The sequence below is a fragment of the Alexandromys fortis genome, unplaced genomic scaffold (assembly GCF_014885135.2).
Source record: "Alexandromys fortis isolate MF-2015 unplaced genomic scaffold, M_Fortis_MF-2015_v1.1 scaffold_0, whole genome shotgun sequence".
NCBI classification, from domain to species: domain Eukaryota; kingdom Metazoa; phylum Chordata; class Mammalia; order Rodentia; family Cricetidae; genus Alexandromys; species Alexandromys fortis.
The window spans coordinates 45440008-45464359 of record NW_026067949.1 but is presented as its reverse complement, the minus strand read 5'-3'; the positions used below and the strand labels follow the sequence as shown (position 1 = coordinate 45464359).

At 42.6% G+C, this 24352-nt stretch overlaps 1 protein-coding gene across 1 annotated transcript in view; it reads right to left on the bottom strand.

Annotated features, from left to right (window-relative positions):
• The window catches only part of Fras1 (Fraser extracellular matrix complex subunit 1), a 398956-nt gene that overhangs the window by 230116 nt on the left and 144488 nt on the right, over positions 1-24352 (bottom strand). The window contains exons 3-4 of the mRNA XM_050150115.1: positions 15816-15923; positions 7641-7733 (exon numbers count right to left, since the gene is read on the bottom strand). Of these exons, the coding sequence (XP_050006072.1) occupies positions 7641-7733; positions 15816-15923 (201 nt within the window). The remainder of the gene's footprint in view (positions 1-7640; positions 7734-15815; positions 15924-24352) is intronic.

Sequence of the window (24352 nt, the reverse complement as noted above, 5' to 3'; positions counted from 1 at the left end):
TTGTATTTGAAAATTTCAGAAAGATGCAAAAGGAAAAAGACAACACCTATCCCGTTGTCTCAAGTTTCTTTCCATGTTGCTAAGATAAAATATCTGAGCAAAGCAACTTGAGAAAGCGAGGGTTTATTCCAGTTCACGGGTCAAGGTTCAGATTCACGGCAAGGAAGTAAGACGGCAGGACCTTGAAGCACTTGGTTCCATCAAATGCATAATCAGGGAGCAGGGAGATGAATGGAGGCCTTGGCTCGGCCTTTCTCCACCTATGTGGTCCAGAAGCGATCTCACAGTGGGTGCGGCTTCCCACCTCCATCAGTGCAGTCAGGGAAATACTCCACAGTCATGCCCAGGGACCTGCCTCTTGCTTAATTCTAGACTGTCAATACCACCAGACCCATCATTTGAAGAAATGGTGAATCCCATAGTAAAGTATATAAACATCTTTTTGGGGATTTTCATAATTGCTCTATCATCTATTTCGAGACAAAAGCTCGCAGTGCTGTTTATGTTGGGCCTCAAACTCCTGGGTTGAAGTGATCGTCTTGCCTCAGCCTCCCAAGCAGCATGAGACACAGCTGTGCGCCACCACACCTCGTCTGTCAAGCTAGTCTTTAATTTGGGAGGTGCTGGGGACTGAACCCAAGATCTTTGAAATGCTAACCACACATTCAGCTACTACCGAGCTACACTGCTGGCCCCTAGATCCTATCACTTTAAATAGATCTCATTCTAATCTGATTCCTTCTTTGACTTTCAAGCCTGATTAGCTCACATATCCTCATTCCTATTCAGACTTATATTCTCTCTCTCTCTCTCTCTCTCTCTCTCTCTCTCTCTCTCTTCCATAGTAACACATATACACCCCTATTGATCTCCCATTCCTAGAAGTATGTAGAAGGGTCAAAAGAAGGCCCCTACTCTATCCAGTTTCCCTAGAAACTAGAGAGCAATAAATGGTTCCAGTGAGGGCACCCATCCACATATACAGAATATTTCTAGAATGCTGGGTTACCATGTTCTCCAGGTTTAAAGCACTTATATAATTTAGCCAGTACCCAATGTATCTAAATTAGTCATTCTTGGTGTGAGGGCAAACAAACCAGTTTGTCAACACCAATGTGCGTGCTGCCTGATTAGAAGAACAGCTACCCCAGCATCCAGTCTCCAGTGCAGGATGGGTTGATGGTGCACTTCCCAAGATACATAGCAAATTTAGTTTGATGAAGTTTCCTCAATCCCGGAACCTGTTCCAATGTGCCTCTTTTAAAGCTAGCTATGATGGATGAGCTTCATCACATATCATCTATGGATTTTTATCAAAGTACCGCACGTTCTAGGCAGTCAGTCCCAGAAATATAACCTAGGGATTACACCTAGAGTTGTAACAGGCGATTCTCTGGCTTTTTCACACTGGCGTCCAAGATAGTTTTCCATCTCATACACAAAGGAGCCTTATCTTACCCGAACAAGTCAGCTCTTCTTCACTCTGCAAGCAGGCCAAGTCTAATGTTTAGGAATTAGGAAAAGGCTGGGCTAGAACTGTAACAACCGCAGTATCCGGTAGCCATTGTAATCCCGGGATCTGGAACTCAGCCCACTATCAGTCAGACTACTCTCTCCTCCAGATAGACACCCCGGGAAGGCAAAGGAGCAGTTATACACACATGCTGTGGCAGAGCTGAGATTTCCAGCAGTGGCCTACACACTTCCAGGGCTCGGTTCAGGCATTTTTATCTCGGGAATGAAGTTACATCAATCTTGCTTCCTTGTCTGGGAAAATGAGACAATGTAACAGTATGTCCTTCACAAGGAACTTAGAAAGGTTCAGAAGGTACCATGTTGAAGGGACAATTAGGGTTCATGTGGGCAGGCAGAAGGACCTGGCATTGTATACAGCTGTGCTCGACAGCATCCACAGCAGAGCTGGTAAATACTGCAGAAAAGACACCCTTTTCTTGTGAGGGAAGATGATTCCCGGATCTAATGTGAAGCAAGCGTGGTGATGGCTATTCTAATTAACTTGACTGTGATGTCACTTCACAGGGTAGATGCACACCAAATCATCACACTCAGCACCTGGATCCAGGCACGTTTTGCTTATCAGCTAAACATTTTAAAGATTTTAAAAAACAAAGGAAGATGTTTAGTCCTCCCAGGCCCTTCCCTCATGAGTTCATGAATTTCTTCTGCTTTTGTTTATCTTATTTTTGCTTGGTTGTTTGGTGGGCATTGTGTTTTTTTAAAGATGCTCTTTCCTGTTAATTTAGCTTTTAAGAAATTATCTCAAGAAAATGATCAATGGCATGCCAAAAGGTTCCAGTTTGAGGGTTGCACGTTGCTCTCTGTAGTCAAAGTGAAAACTCTCTTTCAGTGAAAACTGGGAAGCCACCCAAAGGCTACTAGCAGAGAATAACGTTCTCCAAGAGTGTGACAGGAAGCTAGCTACAGCATTATTCTATAAAGGCGGGATATAAACCATGCATTCGACATGTGTGAAAACACATCTGTGTATTAGCGATCTACCCATCTCTCCACCTACCTGCCGATCTGCCTCATCTGCCATCTCCCCTGCTGGCAACACAAAACAACAGTCAAGAGACTGAAAGCGTGGATTCAGAACATGGGAGTTACTTACAGATTTTAGTTTTGCTTATGCATTTTTCTATTGTCCAATTTTTCACCAATAGGATACTGTAATTTTTATCATAACAGAGCAACTTACTATTAAAACAGCTAATAAATCACCTAGTATTAAATCCATTGAAGAAAACAACTTCAGGTGAGCAAGTTCATTTTATTAAAAGGGAGCCACTGCTCCAGTGCCCCTTCTCACCAAGTCCAGCCTTGCTTTGTTTCTGACACACAGGGTCACATGGCCATAGAAAACACATCCTATTTCTAAGTGTCTAGACAGTTCAGTTCACTAAAACAAGACCTTGTTTTTTGCTACTACGAGAAAAAGAATCCCTGAGTTGTTTCTAAACCATCTCTAATCATGCCACCTTTCAGACACAGGCCAGAAAAAATTAACTGTAATAACAGCCTGTCAATCACCAAGGTTTCTCATTTGAAAAATGAAAGGGCTGTGTTAGCAAAGCCCTTAGGTACCTTTGGGCTCTGGGATCATGTGAATCTAGCATCTCATTCAGGAGACACGAGATGAAGCAGTGGCTTCTCCCTTCACAAAGCCTTGAGAGTTATAGGAATACCAAAGGCCATTCAGGAGGGAGGCAACATTGTTTCATGTCAAAGCCACACAGCTGGCTCCTGTGGGTGAGCCAAGGTGCACAGGGCAAGGGAAGAGAATTACTCCCTCATCTCCTGGTAGGATGAGCCAAACATGTCCTCCTCCATCTTTGTCTTCTGCCTCTACCCATAACGAGTGTTTTGCCCTTCCCCAGAGTGTTTGAGGATTGATAATGTATGCAAAGCATTCTGCCTAGAGATCAAGGGGTCCAGCACCTGCCAAATGTTATTTATATCTATATAAATAATTTCACAGGGTTCTCCATACCCATTTACAAATGCATTACTTTTAATAAACACTGTGGCAGCAAAGAGAGCTACATAAAATCCAGGAGTAATAGACACATCAAGCAGTGCTCCCACAAGGACCAGCTCTTGCTGTGCCATCTTAACCTCATTAACACCCTTTTAAAACATGAGATTTTTGGAAAAAGCAAATCTTACAGGTGACATCTTCAATATATCCTTCCATGTAGTCAACTAATAAGTTAGTGAATACTGACATAAGTCCAAAGAATAGACTAAAGTATCTGCCTGGCTTACTGACAGAATATATATATATATATATATATATATATATATATATTTCTTCACCTAATTTATCTTTTTATAAGGTTATAAATTCAGAATACTGAATATCTCAGAGTTTTCGGTGTATTTTATAATTACACCCTCTACTCTGAGTAGAACAGAGCTGAATTTAATATGAATTTCTTCTCTCACATACATAATTCAGCTCTCCCTTGCCCTCTTGGAAAGGAATATCAGGGTCCATGCTCCTTACTCCTCTTTCTCACTGGGATTCACGCAAGTCGTCACCTCCTGACACCTTCTGTGTTTGCTGACTCTTCCTGTGCTTTCTCCTTACACTTAGGCTATTGGGTGATGGGAGCAATGTGTGGAGAAGAGAGAAAGGGACAATGGGGGCTGGTGTAGGAGGTTCTCCTGTCTATGTGTTGCTTTCATTGGTTGAATAAAGAAACTGCCTTGGCCTTTTGATAGGACAGCAGCTTAGGTAGGAAGGGAGACAGAACTGAATGCTGGGAAAAAGCTGACAAAGCTATGGAGTTGCCAGAGTCAGACATGCTGAATCTTTCCTGGTAAGCCACGACCTCATGGTGACATACATATTACAAGAAATGAGTTAAATCGAGATGTGGAGCTAGCCAATAGGAGGCTAGAGCTAATGGCTAGGCATTATTTAAATGAATACAGTTTCTGTGTGGTTATTTTGGGGGTTAAGCTAGCCGGGCAGTGGGACACAGCCTGCACCTCCTCACTACTACAGGGGGCCCCCACCTCTTCCTGAGCCAACCACCCTGGGACAAGAAAATAATCATTTAAACACCTCTTCAGAAAAAGACACTTAAGCATTGTGCCCTGACTAGGTTGGCAAGAGCCCATAGAGAATATGTAGGCACCCCATTGGCAGGGTTAGAGATAAAACTGCCTTCCTCAGTCCTGGCTGTAACAAACCCCACAGCACTCCTAAACAACCTGGAGGCAGCCCAATGGCTCCAGTGTTTTCCTCACTCAAGGAAAAGGCTTCAGGCTTGCGGCAGCTTGCTGAGTTCAGAGCTGAATATGATGCTGACTCCTCTACAGGCAGAGGCATCCTCTCTTGAGGCTCAGCTGTTCACTTGAGGGGTACCTATCATGTCGCCCTGAACTTAGCCTTCTGTTGACATCCCTGAGCTTGAACCACAATCAGTGGAGACAGCATCACTTCAGCTGTCCCCTCCTGCCACGCTCAGGCTACCCTAAAGCCTCTACCAAATCTCTCTCCCAGGTCCAAGCTTCTACTTCGGAACACCACAGCAGTCTTAAAACAGCAGGTTAATTTACCGCTGCCAAGAAAGTTGCCATAACCAGCCCTATGTGAGGCGACCCAGCAGCCAAAGAGAGGCTTACTGTTGTTCAGGGGTGGGGCAAGGCACTCTGAAAATGGCTTCCTAAATAGGCTGAAAGGGAAGAGAAAGGTGGGGGTGGGGAGCTGAAAGCCAGGGAAAAATCCCAGGCCAGACCCAGACAAAAGCACATGAGTGTGTTAACCTGCTTGGGCAAATCAGAAATGCAGGATTTGGAAGAGAATCTGGAGGTCATTGAGTTTGGGGTGGGGCAGGCAAGGATGGGAAAACAAAGATCATAATCATTGTAACCTGTGACAAAAGTTTGATTTTATTGTAACTTTAAAAAGAACCACTCTCCAGTCTGTTTGAAGAAGTAGAGCATAAAAGATTTCCCTGCAAAGCCACGGTTCTCAAAATTCAGCCTTTTTTTGCAGCTACATCAAGTACCAGAAATATCATGATAACATTTTCCGAGGGGATGAATTTTGAAAGTACACACAGGAAACCATGCACGTGAGCCTGTTTCTATCTAGTCTACAGCTTTTGGCAATATTGCAGCAGGAGTGAGCTCCAAGGGAGGCAGAGGGAAAGGCAAAATTAAGAGACACAAGGATTTATCATTAACCCACAACACGCCTATGGCCTCAGAAATGCCTAGCCACCCACGACAGTGACTACCCTGGAGCGAAGACACTGAAGAGGATGGAGAAAAGACTGAATATCAGCCTGAGCTTTTCACTCTTTTATATTCACTGAGCATCTGTTTTGAAGAAGGCAGGGCCACGCTCTATGTTAGTTTAACAAGCAAAGATGGCTACAAAGATATCCAACTACTCTTAGTACTCTCAGATGACTTGAAGATTACAAGATTATAATGTGTATAAATGTAATATAAGTAAACAGATGGTGTCCATTAAAAGACCCATGCTGAATTGCAAGGATAATCCTGGCAAGGGTGCTCTTAAATCAGTTTTAAAATCTCTACGTAACTATCTCGGGTACCATGTCTTTTCGATGTGTCTGTTTTTTTTTTGTTTGTTTGTTTTTTGTTTTTTTTTTTCTCTCCCAGACCAGATCCTGATTGTATTTTGGGTCCTAGTATCTCCTGGACATCACACAGCCAGCAAAGAATTCGGTCAACTTAAACAACACACCTGTGTTCAACGTGATGAACCGGCATTGAATCGCATCACCAGCCAGCCCTGTAACACCTCTACATCCCAGGGATCCTATGTGGCAGTTCAAGGTGACACCACCCTATAGAACAAACCGGCTCAGGCAACACATATTGACAGCTGGGATCACGACATTCCCAGCGTAGATCCCGCTTAGGTGTCTCTCATCTGGACATTGTGTGGAATGGAAAGAGACATTTCCTACGGTTCCTGGGAGACAGTGGGCTGAGTAAGCTGACCCAGTCCATGGGGACAGGAGCATTGTACTCACTGAGTTTTGGGTACATATACTGAATAGCACCTGAGAGTGGGCTTATCAAATCCTGCTAACCCACGCTCTCTCCTGAATAGGCAGAGATGCTAACTCCAGGAACATACTGTATCAGGTGGAAAATGAGCATTAAAGCACAGAGCCTCTCTCTCTTCAGAGAGCTCAGCTTTCCCTGATACAACAGGGGAATGCTTTAGCAAGGAGAAAGGAACTAGTTTCAAAAGCTCTGCTATAAATCTCACAGTGTTGCGTTTAAATTAGTATTTAATATCTACAACTAAGCTTGTAGGATTTAGGAAATGTGATCTAAGGAGGAAAAAATAATAATCTTTGGACTCTGGAAATTAATCTTTGGGCCAGACTGTCAGGACTCTGGCTCTTGATGAAGGCAGGGAAGGGTAACAATCTAAGGAAAGCCTGGCATACGACAGACATTGCTAGTTGTCGTGCCTGAGGGATGCTCTTCACGTCTAGTGAGGAAAAGCCAGGGAAAAACTGAACTCCCTCTAGTTCTTAGGATGACCCCAAAACAAAAACGTTTACGGTCCTGAGACTGAAAAACTATACCTTAAGGGACTCATCCCTGAACTACGAGTTAAAAGACCAAACTCTCACCTGGATTGCATCATTTCCTAACAGGTAACAGGACACTGACAAACGGTTCGAGGTATCTGCAACTTCATTGTCTTTTTCAACTTTAGCATGGGAGTAGTCACATGTGCCCTACTCACCAGCTCAGGGTTATAGACAACTGTCAAACAAAAATCTATATGTAATCTACAAAAGGGGGGTGGTGCTGTTATTATTCAAGACTGCGAGCCCTTCAACCCCAACATCTTCTCAGTCTGCTCTTTATGCAGACACAAACTCAGTGTACAGATATTTATGTAAAGCTTCTGGGATAAATAGGACACTTTTCAAAAACAAACAACAAACAACAAAAACACTTAGCACTCACAGAAAGCCAAATGAGCCTCCTACACCTGGCTCTCTAGTCAGACTACACAAACAAGTGAAAAACCCATCTGTTAGCATCTGGGACTTAACAGTAGGCTTTCTTCTGTCTGCGACCCACAAGTGCACCTTGGACCTGATGCTTACCTCATGGATTTTTCCCTCATGGTGACAAGAGCCAGGAGTCCTCGGTGCACACTGCGGGCAGCACTGGTTGGGGCCGATCTGCAGCACTTCTCCCTGGATATTGGAAAGCAGTTCAGTATGAAATACAACCCCAAACCCTAGTTCTGCAGACCCCGGGTTTCTGAGATTGCCTAAACCTCCTGCATTTCCACAGGTAACAAAGACAGACATTGGAAAGTAAACACACCAACACAAAGGATTCTCAGTCAAGAGGGGCTTTTTGGAAAGTAATTTCTTTAGAGGAAAAAAAATAACAATCCTCTGGGCCTTTTCACATGTAAATGTAATGGAGTGGCGAATTATTTCCACTGAAATCCTGCACACAAGGAAAGCAGCGGATGAGCGGGAAAGGCTTATCTCTCTAACTGCAGTGTTCGCTTCTGTTGGAAGAGAAAGGACCCTGGCGTAGGAAACTGCTACAGAGCGGAAGAACAAGGCTTAGCGCAGGAGCAGGGGATGGGGAATCGAGCATCTAAGGATTTTGGTTCACTTCTGGCAGCAGAGAAGAGGGACAGAGGTTGAAGGACAACGTTTTGACAGAAGTAGTTTCGTGGTGGGGACACTGCATGAGATGCCAAGGAAACCTCAGTAAGATTCCTCGGTGCCAATAAATGGCCGTTCCTGAGGTTTCTACAATTCAGCTTGTGATATTATTAAAAAAAAAAAAAAGAAGATGGCTCAGGATCTGCCTCTCACGCATAATAATAATAATAATAATACATCTGCCACCGTGAAGAATCTGCTTAAGAGATGTCACAAAATTAGAGGCTAAGGTCGGAGCTCTGTGGGGAAGCACTTGCAGTGCGTGTATCATCCTAAATTCCATCCCCAGCACCACACACACAGACAAAAAGAAGTGGACATACAAGGAGAACAACGACGTTATTTCTAGGAACTAACGCTCCACCTATTACATCTTTCCCACAGTTCAGAGATGAGAAACAAGGGGCAATGAGTGATCCGACCCCAGTGGCTGGAGACCTGTGTTAGCAGGAAGGGCTGCAAAGCATCTACTCAGAACACAAACAAGAGACTCCTCGGTTCATCTAACTACATCTGAAAGAGTCAATGAGAAAGGAGGAATATTTTAAAGGTGTAAACCTACTACAGAAATCCATCCATAACAGCACCATCAAATTATCATCACTTGATTGATAAAGAACAAAACTTATATGAGATTTTATGAAATTCCCCATGCTATGCAACAATAATGACTGTTTCAGAAGGGTGTCCTCTGAACCTGAAAAGGGAAACTACACTTTAATCTCTGCCAAGATAGCAAGGGAAGCTACATTAGCATAATTTCCCCTAAGCATTTCATACAGATAGAAAATGACATAATCCAATTGCTTAACAACAAAGAATCAAGGAGCAAGAGAGAAAGGCAGGTAGAAGGGAAAATTCCAAGGGGTTTTCCACCTTCTCTAAAACAAACTAACTTTCAGATTCAGCATTCAAAAGAGCATCTCAAAGTATAATATTCTTTGTGAGTGGCAGTTGAGGAGGAAGAGTTGGGTCCTCGCTTGGGTCAATCTACTGAATGTCTTGGGGAATACTATAGACACGGGCTAAAGGAGGAGCCAAGACTGCTGCATGCAATTATATGAAAAACAAGACAAGGGGATTCTTGCCACCTGTTCACGTGATTTGGAATGGCTGCAGAATACATACAGTACACTGGCCTACTCTCTCTCCAAGCTTTACACTATAGCATTGGATAGTGGTTGCATGAATAAGACCTATCAATGGAGGTTGCAGAGAAGTCAGCAAAATGAGTTTTTTAGGTTCTGAAAAAAATCAACTAGTAATAATAATGAATACAACTTAATGATTAAAGCTAACATCTACTCAATGCCCTCATTTCTATGGGCAGTGTATCCTAGGCCTCCAACAGATGCCTGAACTGCAGACATCCCAGGCCTTGTATGGACTGTGTTTTTCCCCCACTCATAAATACCTACAGTAAAATTTAATTTGCAAACTAAAAACAGTAAGCTTAAAAATAATAGCCAATAATGTAAGTCTCAAAAAATTTATAATAATACGCTATAATAAATGTTATAAAAATGTAGAATGTATTATAGATCTTGGTAGCCTCAACACTCATTTCTTCTATAATAAGTTGACAACTTTACCAATCTATTTAGGGGGAGCACTTTAGGGTTTCCCTTCAGTGTAAGTGAACTGTCACCATCTCTGTCCTTATGCTTTGATGAATCATGAAGGGAAATAAGACTTACCTGAATGAAAACGTCATGCCGAGATAACCACTAATGGCCAGTGAGAGGAAGCATACCCAGTCTGGCTGTGTTGGATCAAGGGACAACTGAACAGGATGGAGTGGACCAGAGTGGTGGTTTGAAAGAAAATGGCCCCCAAAGGGAGTAGCATTATTAGGCGGTGTGGCATTGTTGGAGGAAGTATGTATCTGTGGAGGCAGGCTTTGAGGTCTCCTATATGCTCAAGATACTACCCAGTGTCACAGACCACTCCCTGTTGCCTGTTGCCTTTGGATCAAGAGGTAAAGACTCCTAGCTCCAGTGCCATGTCTGCCTGTACACTGCCTTGCTTCCCATCGTGATAATGGCGGGTCCAATCTATGAACTGTGAATGAGTTACCACAATTACATGTTTTCCTTTATTAGTTGTCTCTTCATAGCAATAGAACCCTAAGACAACCAGCAAAAGATTTCTGTGAATGATGTCATACAATTCTTTTAAAAGTTTTGTTGCATTTGTTTGTCTAATGGTGTATCTGGAGGGATGGATGCATGCCAAGACATGCACATGGAAGCAACAAGACAATTCACAAGTGTTGACTCTCTCCTTCCACCCTATGGGTCCTAGGGATACAATTCAGATCACCAGGCTTGGCAGCAAGTGTCCTTAGTCATCTTATAGATCCCATGTCCCATAATTTAACACATGTGGAGTATTTATGTCTGGAATTTTTGAGTTAATATTCTTAGACCATGATCAAGAAATAAAAACAATGGATAAAAGCGAGCTATCCTATCAAGCGTGTAGACTATATGTGCGAACAATAATAGTTACACATATTAATCGTGTTTACATAGTTAACTGCTACAGTTTTACCAGGTAAACACCTTTGCTGATCACCCTATCAGACTCACAGAAGCCTCGGCATCCGATCTCAGTTCTGCCTGTTTCTAAGCACCATCCTGAACAACTTCAATGTGAAAGCGGCAAGATCTACACTCGACCCTCGTACATTCTTAATCGCCTCAGTTCGATAAATCCTTCTTTCTACTGCTGAGAGCTTAGGGGCCACAGTCAAGCTTGCCATCTTCCCATACTCTAACCCGCTGCAGACCGGAAAGCTTCAGCTCTGCAAGCAAGGTTCCCAGGGTTCAGCAAGCCTTCGCTCCCACTCATCTTTCCTTCAAAGGGAGCCTTGAACGCGTCTCCTCGGCATACGTTCAGTGTCAAGTTGGCCCCGTTTGCCCAGGACCTGTCACTTCCCATCTCTGCTGCTTTCTTTCGTTAGCAGAGCCAAATCCCAGTCCAGGATGCATTGTGCCTCTTTTACAGGAGTGGCTTAAACTGCCATGGGAACAGTATCACTAGGCAAGAGGGAACTCCCACTGGTTGGTGGCTCCCTGCTCCTGAAGGTCCTCAGCATCCCCACTAATGCTTTACCTAACCTCGGTCACTCCCTTTCCCTGATATTCTCTACTCTCACACACTCTGCGGCAGCGGGGAGTCACTGCCCACTTGCTAGCATTGAGAAGCACTTAGGAAATGAATAAAATGCTTCCCCGAGGGCATGGGCAATGCCAAAGAGGAGAGGCTTAGGAGCCCCTCCCTGAGAGTCACACCCTCCTATAAGCTGGTGCCCTGAATAGAGGATGGGCGAGAGTAACGGCAGAACTTCTAAAGTGAAAACAGAGTCTCTGGCTTTGCCCTTGGCTCCCATGAGGCGAGCTGCTCTCAAGGCCTGTGCTGTGACAGACTGCCACCACTACAACAGCGACTCCTGAGTCACCTGCATCAGGTGCTCATCGCTGCAATGCATCACTATTTGCCCGCATCTTGCCCTCACACTTAAATGCATTGAACCCACCCCTGGCTCTTTTGTCCATTCCTAGAGAACAGGGTGATTTTCCTACCTCCACCACACTCCAGCTCCATGCTCTGGAGCCTACTCCGTCCTTCTCTATACAGCACTCTCTTCTTTAAAGCTTCATCAAGTTCTGCTGACTTACCCTACATGTGCATTTAACTCGACATTTCCTCTCGATCCCTACACTACCAATGCCGCTGTCTATGTATTTGTTCTCTCCCCTGGGTTGTTCTCATCGCCTCTGGATTAACATCCTCACTTGTAATGTTATATATTAACCCCGAAAAAAAAAAAAAAAACAGAAAAGTCCTTCTAAAAGGAAACTTGGATATTTCGTTCATGCATGACAACGCCACTAGACTCTATCATCTTAAAAATTAAGCTCTAAGCTACCTAGTACAGGTTCAAACTCCTCTATAATGTAGGCCTTATTCTCTAGCCTCATCTTTCATTCATGCTCCCATACATCATTCAAAAGTATTGACTGAGTACCTACTGTGGGTCCAGTATGATTGCAGACATTAAGGAAATGCAGTGACTAAAAGAGATAGTAAGAAGAAATTGATAAAATAAATATAAGGTGTGTTATATAGTAATTAGTGTCAATAAAAAGAGAAGATAATATGTGCTAGGTGGTGGAGAGTTGAATTTTTTTTTTTTTTTTTTTTTTTTGGTTTTTCAAGACAGGGTTTCTCTGTGGCTTTGGAGCCTGTCCTGGAACTAGCTCTGTAGACCAGGATGGTCTCGAACTCACAGAGATCTACCTGCCTCTGTCTCCCGAGTGCTGGGATTAAAGGCGTGCGCCACCATCGCCCAGCGAGAGTTGAAATTTTTAACAGAATAGCATTCAGGCAAAACTTAAAGAAAGTGAAGGATTAAGCCGTGAATCAACGCATAGACATGCATTATGTTATGCTAACACATACACACACACACATGGTATCCATGATACATTATGTATGCTCTCTCTCTCTCACACACACACACATACACACACACAAGGTATCCATGCATCATACATGCTGCTGCTGTGGGAATTTTGCACTTTGCTGTTCCCACTAAGAGTTTTTTCCCCTCAGGTATGTATGGATGGGGGAGAGGATGCACATGTACAAGCGTGTGTGTGTGTGTGTGTGTGTGTGTGTGTGTGTGTTTGTGTGTGCATGTGTGTGTGTGTGTTGTGTTTATCCAGGGAGCAGCACTGAGGCTCAATATTTAAAGCAGAGTGAACAAGAGAAAGGCTAACAGATGATTAATTAAACATCTACAATGGTGGTATGAAGTACATTGTGAGCAGTTATTCTAATTGGGAAGGGAAGCAACTGGAGGGGTTTAAAGAGGGGAGCAACATGAGCAGGCTTCAACTTTCACAGCATCATCCTGGCTACTATGTGACTGCTGCTATGACAAGGGGAGGTTCAGAATCAGCCAAACCAGTTAAGGGGTGCTGTGGGAAGCCGGGAAAAGGCCTGTCCTTGGAAAGGAAGAGCTGGGGAATTTTCTGGGTGTGAGATGTGGGAGCAAGTGATGAATTCGGGGCGATTTAAGTTATCTGGCCTGAGGAATCGGGAGGAGGGGTTTCCAGAGCTGAGAAAAAGTAGGAACAGGAATCAGAAACTGTAAAAAGACAGAGACTTGACATTAGCATTTAGGGGCCACATGCAGGGCATATCAGAGCTACAACAACTACCATGAAAGTAGTAAAGCCACTAAAGACAGCACAGAAACAGGTGAGGCGCCTGTGTCTCAATAAAACTTTATTTATGGACACAGAACACGGATTTCACACAATTTTTCTAAATTAGGGTCTTGGTATTTTAGTCATTTAAAAGATGTAAAACAATTCTTTTGTTTTATATATTTCTATATGTACATTGTGTATGTATGTGTGTGTATAGAAGAGAAAGAGAAAGATACTTCTATCATAGGGCCTTTGTATTCCACTGTTCTTTGCTTGTTTGGTTGGTTGGTTTGCTTTTCGTTCTGTTGGGTTGTGTGTGTGTGTGTGTGTGTGTGTGTGTGTGTTCCTTTATTTAGAGACCACCCAGGCAGCTCAATAAGTGAAGCCCAGTGATCAAGAGAAGCTAAAAAGATTAAGCAGAGAGGCTGAGTTTGGATTCCCCTTGCCTTGGCCTCTCAAGTGCGAAGACAGGCATCAAGTTCCAAGGGTCCGCTTGTTTTTACCCTGGCTATACGTTCACACTACTGTGTCCAGTTGTGGGTTTTGTTGTTTATTTAACCTGGATTCTAGATATGGAATCTGGAACCTCAAGCTTGTGAGAAAGCACTTTACTGACTTAGTTCTCTCCAGCCCAAAATATTTTAAATTAATACAAAATAAGATGCAGCTGAATTTAGTTCACTGACCCCTGGTATAAAGGGCTTTAGGTCTGCATTCTTCAGATGACTTTTTCATGCATTCATTGGCCCTCTGCACTCCCTTTGGGGTGTCTGCTTATTTCATTTCAAACCATTTCTTGATTGTTCTTTTGCCATCACATTTTCCTAGTTCTACACTGATTCTGGCTATCGCTCCCCAGGCAGATAAATAGCGGGCAAAGAGCTTCTCCAGTTTTACAGGAAATACCATAATGAACTCCATTACTTTTGACTATTAACATATGACAGCAGAAAATATTAAAAATTTAGTTTAGTTTTCAACAGTACAATCCAAACTCTCTAACATTTAATTCAGGGTTTCTTCTATAACAACATAAACAGTCCTGTGAAGTAGGAAAAGGAGTGATTTCTTAGAAATATTTGTTCCATACAATAGAAGAATCCATAAGTATATAATATAATATTAGCAAACTTAAACATCTATAGACTCCTGGCTTCTGTGCTGGTTGGTTTTTGTCTACTTTACACAAACCTAGACACACCTGGAAAGAGGGAATCTAAATTGAGAAAATACCTCCATAAGACTGGCCTGCAGTGAGTCTGTGGGCTATTAATTTGATTAATGGTTGGTGTGGGGGGCCCAGTCCACTGTGGGTGGTGTCATCCCTGGACAGGCAGTCCTGGGGCATTCGAAAGGCGAACAAACCATGGAGAACAAGTCAGTAAGCAGCGCTCCGCCTTGGCCTCTGCTTCAGGTCCTGCCTCCAGGATCCTGCTCTGACGTCAGTCAGTGGACTGTAAACTGACATATGTAAGCCAAATAAACCCTTTCCTTTCCAAGCTGCTTTTGGTCATTGTATTTAATCACAGCATAGGAAGCCTAACTATGTATAAAGCACATTTTCATTCTGATCTTAGGGAGAAAAGGAGAACTTTATTGCCATGAGAGGCAGAAAGAGTCAAGATTAATTGCTGGGGAAAGGGAATGGTCTAGCCAACCCAACTGTGCTTCTGAGACTGACAGAACGCTTTTCAAAGAAAATAACTGTTCTTCTCTGAAGAGTTCCAGTTTTTGCATTTAGTAGTTAAGCTTTTAAAAAATAGATTGACTCAAAAAGGGTCAGCAACCAGAAAACACTTTCCCAGCAAAATAGGTATACACTATTTTGAGCAGAAGAGAGAGAAAAGGGGATAAGGGAGATGCCGGAGTCGGAGCTCTCCTGCTTCCCATGGGTCCAGCCGTGTAGCAAGGCTGTCGCCAGAGCCAAGCTCTTTCTGCAAATCCATCTTTAGAAAGCCAGTCAGTGGCGCAGAGATAGTGACTGCTGTCAACGGCTCCGGCACCTGTCAGAACCAGGTAAAATCCCTGAGCTGCAGTTTATTAACTGTATGGTCATGGCTAACTGCTTAAAGTCCCCAGGCTTTACCTTTCTCACCGTGAAGTGGGAGAAGACACTAATCTCCCATCATACTAAAGGAAGTGACATTTTTAAAACCTTTAACCACGGGATTTGCCAAGAATATGTGGTCAATAAATGAAAATGAAGATATTCTTATATTCTTACCTGAGGAAAACTAAAATTCTCTACCTCGTTTCCTTTAGCTTCCAATTAGAGACTGGAATCGATGCAAAAATGTGACCAAAAAGATTTAGAAACTCGGTCATTTGTCGACTTTACCAGTAAGTTTAGGCTACAATTAGGGAACCATACCTTCGCAAAGGCACACCGAGGGTTTTTGCAAACAACAGGTTTGCAGATCACAATATCACCATGGCAACGACAGTTCTGGCATGAATCAGGCTTCCAAATTGTCGCATCCTGCAAAGAAGCAGAAGCTCTGAGTTAAAAACTGATCAGTGAAGGTCTGCAACTCTCAGAGGCAGCACCATCAAGAGCCCCATGTCCCGGGCGTTTAAAAAGGCAAAAGAAAGTCACGGGTACACCACGCACAGGACATGCTGGGCACTGATTAAACCCCAAGTGGCAATAAAAGCATGTAATCCATTTCACAACAGTCAGCCCACGTAACCAAAGACAAGGGCATTCAGCAGAGAGCTGTCGATACCCAGAGTAAAAACTATTGATTGGCCTGAAACCTCAGGAGGACACGCGGGGGGGGGGGGGGGGGGGGGGGTGGGTGTTTTTTTTTTGTGCGGTTACTAGGCAAAACCACCCGAGCCGACTGAACAGACAATGACACTTTAAGAGTACTAGCCAGCATCCAAAAATCAAGATTTCCCACTAACTACTAAAAGCGTGGCTAAGTCCACTTGCTAGTCCTCAGTGTTTACCAGCGACGAGGAGGAGGCGAGGGGCGGCGCAATGTTTTAAGAGAGATCCACCAACACATACATTGGACGGCTGGCGCCTTCGTGCCTAGCTGTGCGCTGGAACACGGGCACTCCTTTCACCCGAGTATGGATGGCATCCGTAAGGATCTCACCACTCCTTTTAGTCAGGAATAGAAGGGAATTGGAGAGATATAAACTGATGATCTAGTGCAGCTGTTCAACAGTTTGGGAAGGAGAATAGAGGGAGCGTGAATAGAAGTGTATCTGGGCTAAGTTAAAAGTCTCGGAAGTGTCTTTATAGTTCCTTGTCTTCCCTCATGCCAGATCCTTATTTCAAGTGGACTCATTTTAAAGTCACACTTGCCCAGGTCTCTCAGAGATGCAGCAAAAATCTCTACCTGGCTGTTGAGAGGTGGCTCTGATGGAAGCAATGAGGAATGCAAATGACAAGGGCTCCCAACACACGTTCCTGCTCCGCCTCTCCAACAGCCATACTGACCTGTTGGCTGCGGTTGAAACACTACCCTGCTTTAAGAACACTGTGTGGGTCTCTGTTTTGAAACTACTCTGGGGTGCATCTTTAGTTCCAACAGAACAAAATGACAAAAGACACTTCAAGGCCTTTCCCTATCGCCAAGGGCAGGCTGAGGCTCACAGTCCCAGGCTGAGCCACTGGCTTCCCCTGACCTGGTCTCACATTCCTGCAGTTCCTGATCTGCTCTGACTTCTCCAAAGCAAGCTCATGAAGCCGGCCTCCATCTCAGGGATGAATCCTTTTTGACCGTGGACCCTACCAGGGTACAGCTACTCAACTACTCTTTGACCCCACTGTGTCTGTGAACACTAACACAATTTATAGCATTGATTGAAGCTCGTGATTGCCTTGCTAGACCAGACTATAGGCCACTTAAAGCATGAATTTCCTGTGGCCTGCCATACTAGAGATGCTTAAAGGACTAGACATTAGTTCATGAGTTGCTTGGGAAAGGCTTTCTTCCTTCCTTCCTAAACTTTCTTAGCCATATTTTCCTCTGCCAACCCATAAAAGTACTAGTCAATATATTAAGAGCCATTTCTAAACCCTTGAGAGCCACTGGAATCCCCATATTACTTAGATTATGTTTTGGATGGCTAGGCTACAGTCCCCTCCTCTTTGACCAAATGCTAATTTGTGTTCCTATGAAGGTACAGACGACCACAAATTTATATTCTTGTTTACTGGAGAGTAGTACAAAAGATATACTTGTTCATTAGCGATCACCTCTACGGTTTTGGATTTTGATCTTTTCGTGAGATAGAAAGGTACAGCATGGTGATCTCTGGACATGCTAGGTGGTGGCCGAAGACCAGAGCTCTCAGTCAACCATGTCATCACAAGGGTCAACAACTAGGTGGCCATGATGTTCATGGGCTTCCCTTATTAATGACATTTTCAATTTATGTTTCTAATTTACTACTAGCCTGTCTTCTGCAGATGAAACTGATGCATGCCACCAGCTGGCCTTGAAGCAAGAGACAACCTTCTGCAGCATCAGTGGGTCCCAACTAGCGGTTAGCTTTAGTTATAAACCTGAAGAGTCCTGGAAAGTGGGGAATTTGGTCTCAAGTTTGACCTCAAGTCTCTAAACACAGAAATTGAGAGTTTCCAGTCAGGTGACCTGCCTTACAGATTACTAAACCTGGTACTCACATCAACTGCACAGACCGATTCCTTAGAATACAGCAATCTGCCCTTAATTCCGTTCACCATTAATTGAGTTCTTCTAGAAAATCATGACTAATAAAGCGACGTGTGCGGATTTGTGCTGGATAAGCACAATATCCCCCAGGCAAGCACTTTCAGTTCAAGGCTAAACTCATAATCTCTGAGATAGGGCCTAGGCTTTATAGATGAGGGCCTCTCCACAGTCATTTAAGAAACACAAATGGGGGCTGCAGAGATGACTCAGCCATTAAAGGTCAGGCTCACAACCAAAACTGTAACAAAATACACATCAGACACAGAGTCACAGGCCTGCAATCCTAGCACTTGGGAAATAAAGATAGGAGGAAAATAAGTTCATGGGCAGCCTCAGCTATGTAGAAGATTCAAGGCTAGCCTGAGCTACATGAGACATTGTCTATAGCAAAGCAAAATCCCAAACACACATGCATACATACATACATACATACATACATACATACATACATACATACGCTCACAAGCACATTCGTGTATACATATGTGTAGATTCTGGGCATGATGGTAGATGCCTGTAATCCTAGCATTTTAAGTATTTAAGTATTTAAGTTCCTGGAGAGGGAACATTCCACAACAGACTCCAAGTTCTTCTCCACGCTCAGCCATTTTCACACTGACTCCAGCTTGCTAACAATCCACAATACCCACCTCACAGGCGTCAGCAGGCTGAACCTAAATAGGCCCTTCTAGAATACACTAAGATTTCACATTCGTTCACAAAACCATAACTTGTCCTTACACGAATTCAAAGGTGAGATTCCTCTGGAGCTAGAAAACTTCCCTGACTCCCATTTCCTTACTGCCCAGCAGAGTAGTCTTCCCAAAGCCAGATCTCGTTATCAGCTTTCTCTTTGCAGGCCCCTTCCACGTAGGGCAGTTTGTGAACATCGGCTTAAGCAGTAAATAAGCCTAAATGACGGCGTGTCCTTATGAGATTATCCACCTGAATTCCGATGTTCTGCATGGGTTGGGCGAGCTCCCAAAACAACATTTAACTGAGGACGCTCCTAAACCCGACAGTGTTGGCTGTCACTTCGCTGGTATCTAACTGTGCTTGAGGAAACTATTTCTTCATCTAAGCACTGGACCCGTCAAAGTACTTCCTCGTATTAATGTCCTCATGGACGTAAATAATATATGGGTAATTTTAAATAAAATAAGCCTTTCCCAAGGCCGGGATAGACAGCCATATATTTTTCAGGCCTAAAACTTTACGAATCAATTTCTATGGTCCCATAAAATTGGTTTATGAAGGTAGGGGTGCAGGAAGTCCTCAGCAGCTTCCAACTTTGGATAAAGCCATAAAACCCGAAGGAATAACATTGTAAAGGAAGTTTTACAGGTTTTTCCATGTTACTACTACAATTACATCACTTTATAATCCTCTCTTCAAATCTGACACGCTCTACAAGAGAAGCATTCTTCAGCTTCAGATTACAGACTAGAGAACTATATTAGGACAAACCTAAAAAGCAGCAGAAGATACGTGCTCAAAGATTGTCAGTGTTTTTAGTAATAGGTGAATCACGTATCTCTATCGCCATATATTATACTGCCATGTTACTCTGGGCTAGGGAAACAGTACTTGCTTAGCACATGAAAAGTCCTAAGATGGACTGATCATTGGCACTTGGTGGGGGGGGGATCACACATAATTCATTAATTTGGTTAAGTATTGAACATTTGAGTAGTGCTAAAAATAAATAATGAATATATCCCTCGTTAGTACTCAAGTTTGTGAAGGCGAATTATTTTAAAGCTTTCTAAAGATCAATATATCAACTGTCAACATAAATTTTCTTTCGTCGGAATAGTATAATAACCCCACTATAATGACCGATTAATTCATCTCATTTTTAAAATAAAACAAAAAAGCGCATAAAGTGCTCTCTAAAATCTGTGCTTTCAAGTTACAAAACAGTAAGTAGAATGTGATTGTTGTGCAGGAAAATGTATTTACAAGCATAGAGAGAAATGTGTGGGTGTGGGCTCAGTGATTTTTCTTCTTTCGCTTCTTTATTTTACTTGTATTTTCTATTCCTTCAAAAAATAAATTACATAATTTATGGGATCTTTCATGCAAAGTTACTTCTAAAATATAAGGTGGAAGAACAAGTGTGTGTGTGTGTGTGTGTGTGCACGTGCACACTCGTGCATATATTCTTTTCTTCCTGCCAATCCTTGGCCCAAATAGACCCCTGAGTGTGCAGTTGAACTGGGAGTAGTGGCACTTAGACAGAATCCCTTACCAAATACATAACAGTGGGCAATTCATCTAACTCTCCTAACGCTAGCTACAAACCTTGTTGTACTCAGTCCAAGTTTAACAATTAACTGTACTCCCTACATGTCGTCCCTCAAAGCAATGGAAGAAAGGCTGCATTCAACTTGGGTTCACATCTTCACTTCCAGAAGTTCATTTCCTTGGCAAGTCTGGTTTCCAGGAAAGACAATCCATAAAAAAGAGTTCTTTGACCCAGCTCCAGTTCGGGCACAGAAGTAATGGTCCTCGTTTGTCAGGGAACCATAAAGAAACAAATCAATAACTTTCATAAGGTTATTTTAGAGTTCAATTCTTCTCCCAAGTGCCCTTCCACAGACAGCTTAGATAAACAATGCCTTTTTCATTCGGTTTCATTTTAAAGTTCATGGTGAGCGCCTCACTCGGCCCCGAAGAGAAAGGAGAAGAGGGCAGTTATTGTCAACAAAAGCCATGAGATTCTCCATTTGAGAGGAATAAATACAAGTTAATACTACAGAAAACAAAATGGCGAACCACTTCTTGTTGGAAACCTATTTCCAAGGTTCGCTCCAAATCAGACCTGTTTACAGAGCATCTTGTTTTTCACACCGAGGACCCAAGCAGCCCTATTTCTGCAATCTGGGATGAGAGGCCTATCACCAGATGTCTTAGAATGACAAAGTCAAAGCTATTCACTGCAAGACTGAGCCAGGATGAAGAAACAAACAGCAAGAAACATGGATGAAAAGACTGCTGTGTGTATCTGAAAATACAGTCATTCAAGAGGCCCCAAAGAGCCTAGCCAGCTAACATCCTGTTCCTACAGGGATGGCTTGGAATAGTACTGGACCAAGGGTGGAGGCAGTGATCGGAAATGGACAGAGGACAAGCTCACTCTAAGAGCCCTTAAGTCCCAGCTCTCCCACACTCTCCTACTCCTTGTGGAATGCTGGAAGCAAGGCATCAGAACTCTCGATTTACAAGTGAAGGAATCAGGTGTGGACAGGAGGCATCAATTGCTTGCCGGCTAGATCTGGACCCAAGCTGTCCTTTCCCCCCTCTTATCCAGTATCAATAACAGTGCACTAGAACATCATAAATCACTCTTCGGGTACCACTTGCTGACTTTTAGAGATTAACAAGGGAGGGTCCCTAGGACAATGTGTTTAAACGGTATTCTAATCTTAAGTTCTGTCAAAACTGCTTCTGGAGAAGTACAGCCTGAAAAAAGTAGGGTATATTTAAAATACTGAATAAAATTAAAAATCCAAATAATATGTCCTCGTTCTAAATTCTCAAAGCAACTGAACCCAGGCTTGCATCCACGGCCCCTGCGCTCCTTGCATCAAGCTTCCTGTTTGTTCTAGCACAATCTTATTACAGGGAAAGTCTGATCAGAGAGCCTGCCAATGACAAAATAACTTTCGTTAAATTTCCAGAGATGCTAACCACAGTAAAATTTCTAGAAAGGCAGCCCCTGGTTTCCACTTCAATCCAGATGCTGGGAGATTGCACCACAGCTTCAGCTTGTAATTACTTCTTTCTCTCTATCAATTCAGCTCCCAAAGACATCATTCCATATTCCTAAGGCAAACGTGGGGAGGGAGGGAGGGAAATGAAACGTTCAAAATGTTTGCGAATGAAATTAAACTATAGCGATGTCATTATCTTCCATATTAAAATTATTTAATTTTTTTTGTCTTCCTTCTCTACTAGATTCTTATCATTCATTTTATAATTAGGTTTTTAGTTGTCCCTCTCCCTTCCCAAGAGGAAGGACAATTTCTTTTTATTCAGGCAGCTTTGGATTCCCACAGGGATAAAGCACAGCAGGCGCCTAATGTTTCTGAATGAGTTCACGGGCGGACTGAAGGATGGAAGGGTGGATGTTCCTAAGAATAAAGAACTTTGTGATGGAGTTGCCGAAAAGCCACACCTACAGGCCACAGCCAAGCTGATGATGTCGTGTTCCCCAGCATGCCTGTGACATTGTCTAAAGCTCTTCTGTGTATCCACAACAGCTGGCTTTTCCTCTGGCTAGCCCACTGCAGTAGCCCCAGTAACAGCTGGCTTTTCCCCTGGCTAGCCCACTGCAGTAGCCCCAGCTAGCCTAACCATCCATTGAGTTTGTATCTACATTCATGTTCGGCCAGGCCACAAAAAACCAACTAGTCTGTCTGTCTTCAACCAAATGAGTCCCAGGCTTCCTCACAATAAGCCACTCTAATCTCCACGTAAATCAAGACTCCTGAACAGGGGCTATGCTGCCCTAGGATACTTGAAACTCTGGCTACTGAACAGTGTGGTAATAATGACATTCAAAGAACACGGATGATAAATTCTAAATGTGATGTAAAAAGTAAGACATTCATTCCCGAAGAAAAATGTCCCCTTTACACATGACTTTCAAATGCCCCACAACATAGTTACGTCAGTGGAAGTCACTACATAATTATCTGACTACATAAACATAAACACAAACACAAACACAAGTGAGTTATCAAATAGTAATAAACCACATTAGCCAGAATGTAGCTCCCATCTAGTCAGGAAAAAAAAAATTGTATCTTATTCTGTTAGAAAATTTGTGAAAATTATTAAAAATGATAGATACATATTTTATGTCTAACTAACAATTTCATTAGGTAACTAGAATCTATAAGCATACCTTTCAAATGGACAGTTTTTTATTTTATTTGTAAGGTGTGTGTGTGTGTGTATGTGTGTGTGTGCGCACGCGCACGCACATGTAAATGAAGGTGCATATAAAATAAAGAAAACTGCATAGAATCCATTAGAGATGGAGCTCCAGGTGCTTCTAAACCACCTGACAAGGGCACTGGGAACTGATCAAGAGCAGTATGTGCTCTTAACCCCAAACCATCTCTCCAGCCTCCTATAGACACAACTAAATGGAATTTTTAGAATACAAAAATTCAAAACAAATGAAAAACTTTGTTTAGTGGAATACTAGTTATCACTAAAAACAAATGAGGATAGAAATCAGTAGAAAACACCCAAACTGACACACAAAGAACAAAAAGGACAGGAAAAGGAAGGAGCATCAGAGGCTCGTGGAACATCTTACAAAGTTTACCACATGGGTTATCCACCTCGGAAGACAAGAAAACAGAACATGAAGAGAAAATTTTGTGGAAATGGGACCAAGAATTTTCTAAAATTGAAAGCCATAAATGCAAAATAAATAAGTAAATAAATATGTTATGGCTACCAAACAGAAAGAAAATAACACTTTGTATTGTATCAGAATAAGACCACTCTAAAATCCAAGAGCAAAGAAAACAATATTAAAAGTTTAAAGGGCAAGGGAATTATCATCCAAAACAAAATGAAAACAAACATCAAAAAATGGTGAAATTAGTAGAAATAAACCTTGAATAAGTAAAAAATCAGAAACATAATTTTACTTCTTCATATTTATTTATGTGTGTGTGAATTTACATGTATGGGCATACATGAGCCCAAACGCACATGTGAAGTCAAAGGACAATTTGGGGGAATCTGTTTTCTTGGTCCCAAAGATCAAACTCAGCTCAATCAGATATGAAAGACGACACCTTTATCCATTGAGCAGTTTCATCAGACTCAAGGTAAAAATTTTATACCCAACAAAAATATCCTTCAAAGCACTGTGGAATAAAGACATTTTAAAGAATAAGCAAAACCTATGGAAATTTGACGCCTGGAACCCCAAACTTAGGGGAAAAAGCACTAATGGAAATTCTTCAGTAGTTCTCAACCTGTGGGTCACAATTTCTTTGGGGGAGTCACATATCAGATATCCTGTATATAAGGTATTTATATTACAATTCATACCAATATCAAAATTATCATTATGAAGTAGCAACTAAAGTAAGTTTATGGTTGGGGGTCACCACAACATGAGGAACTGCATTAAAGGGTCATAGTACTAGAAAGGTTGAGAACCATTGATCTAGATGGAAATAGTTAA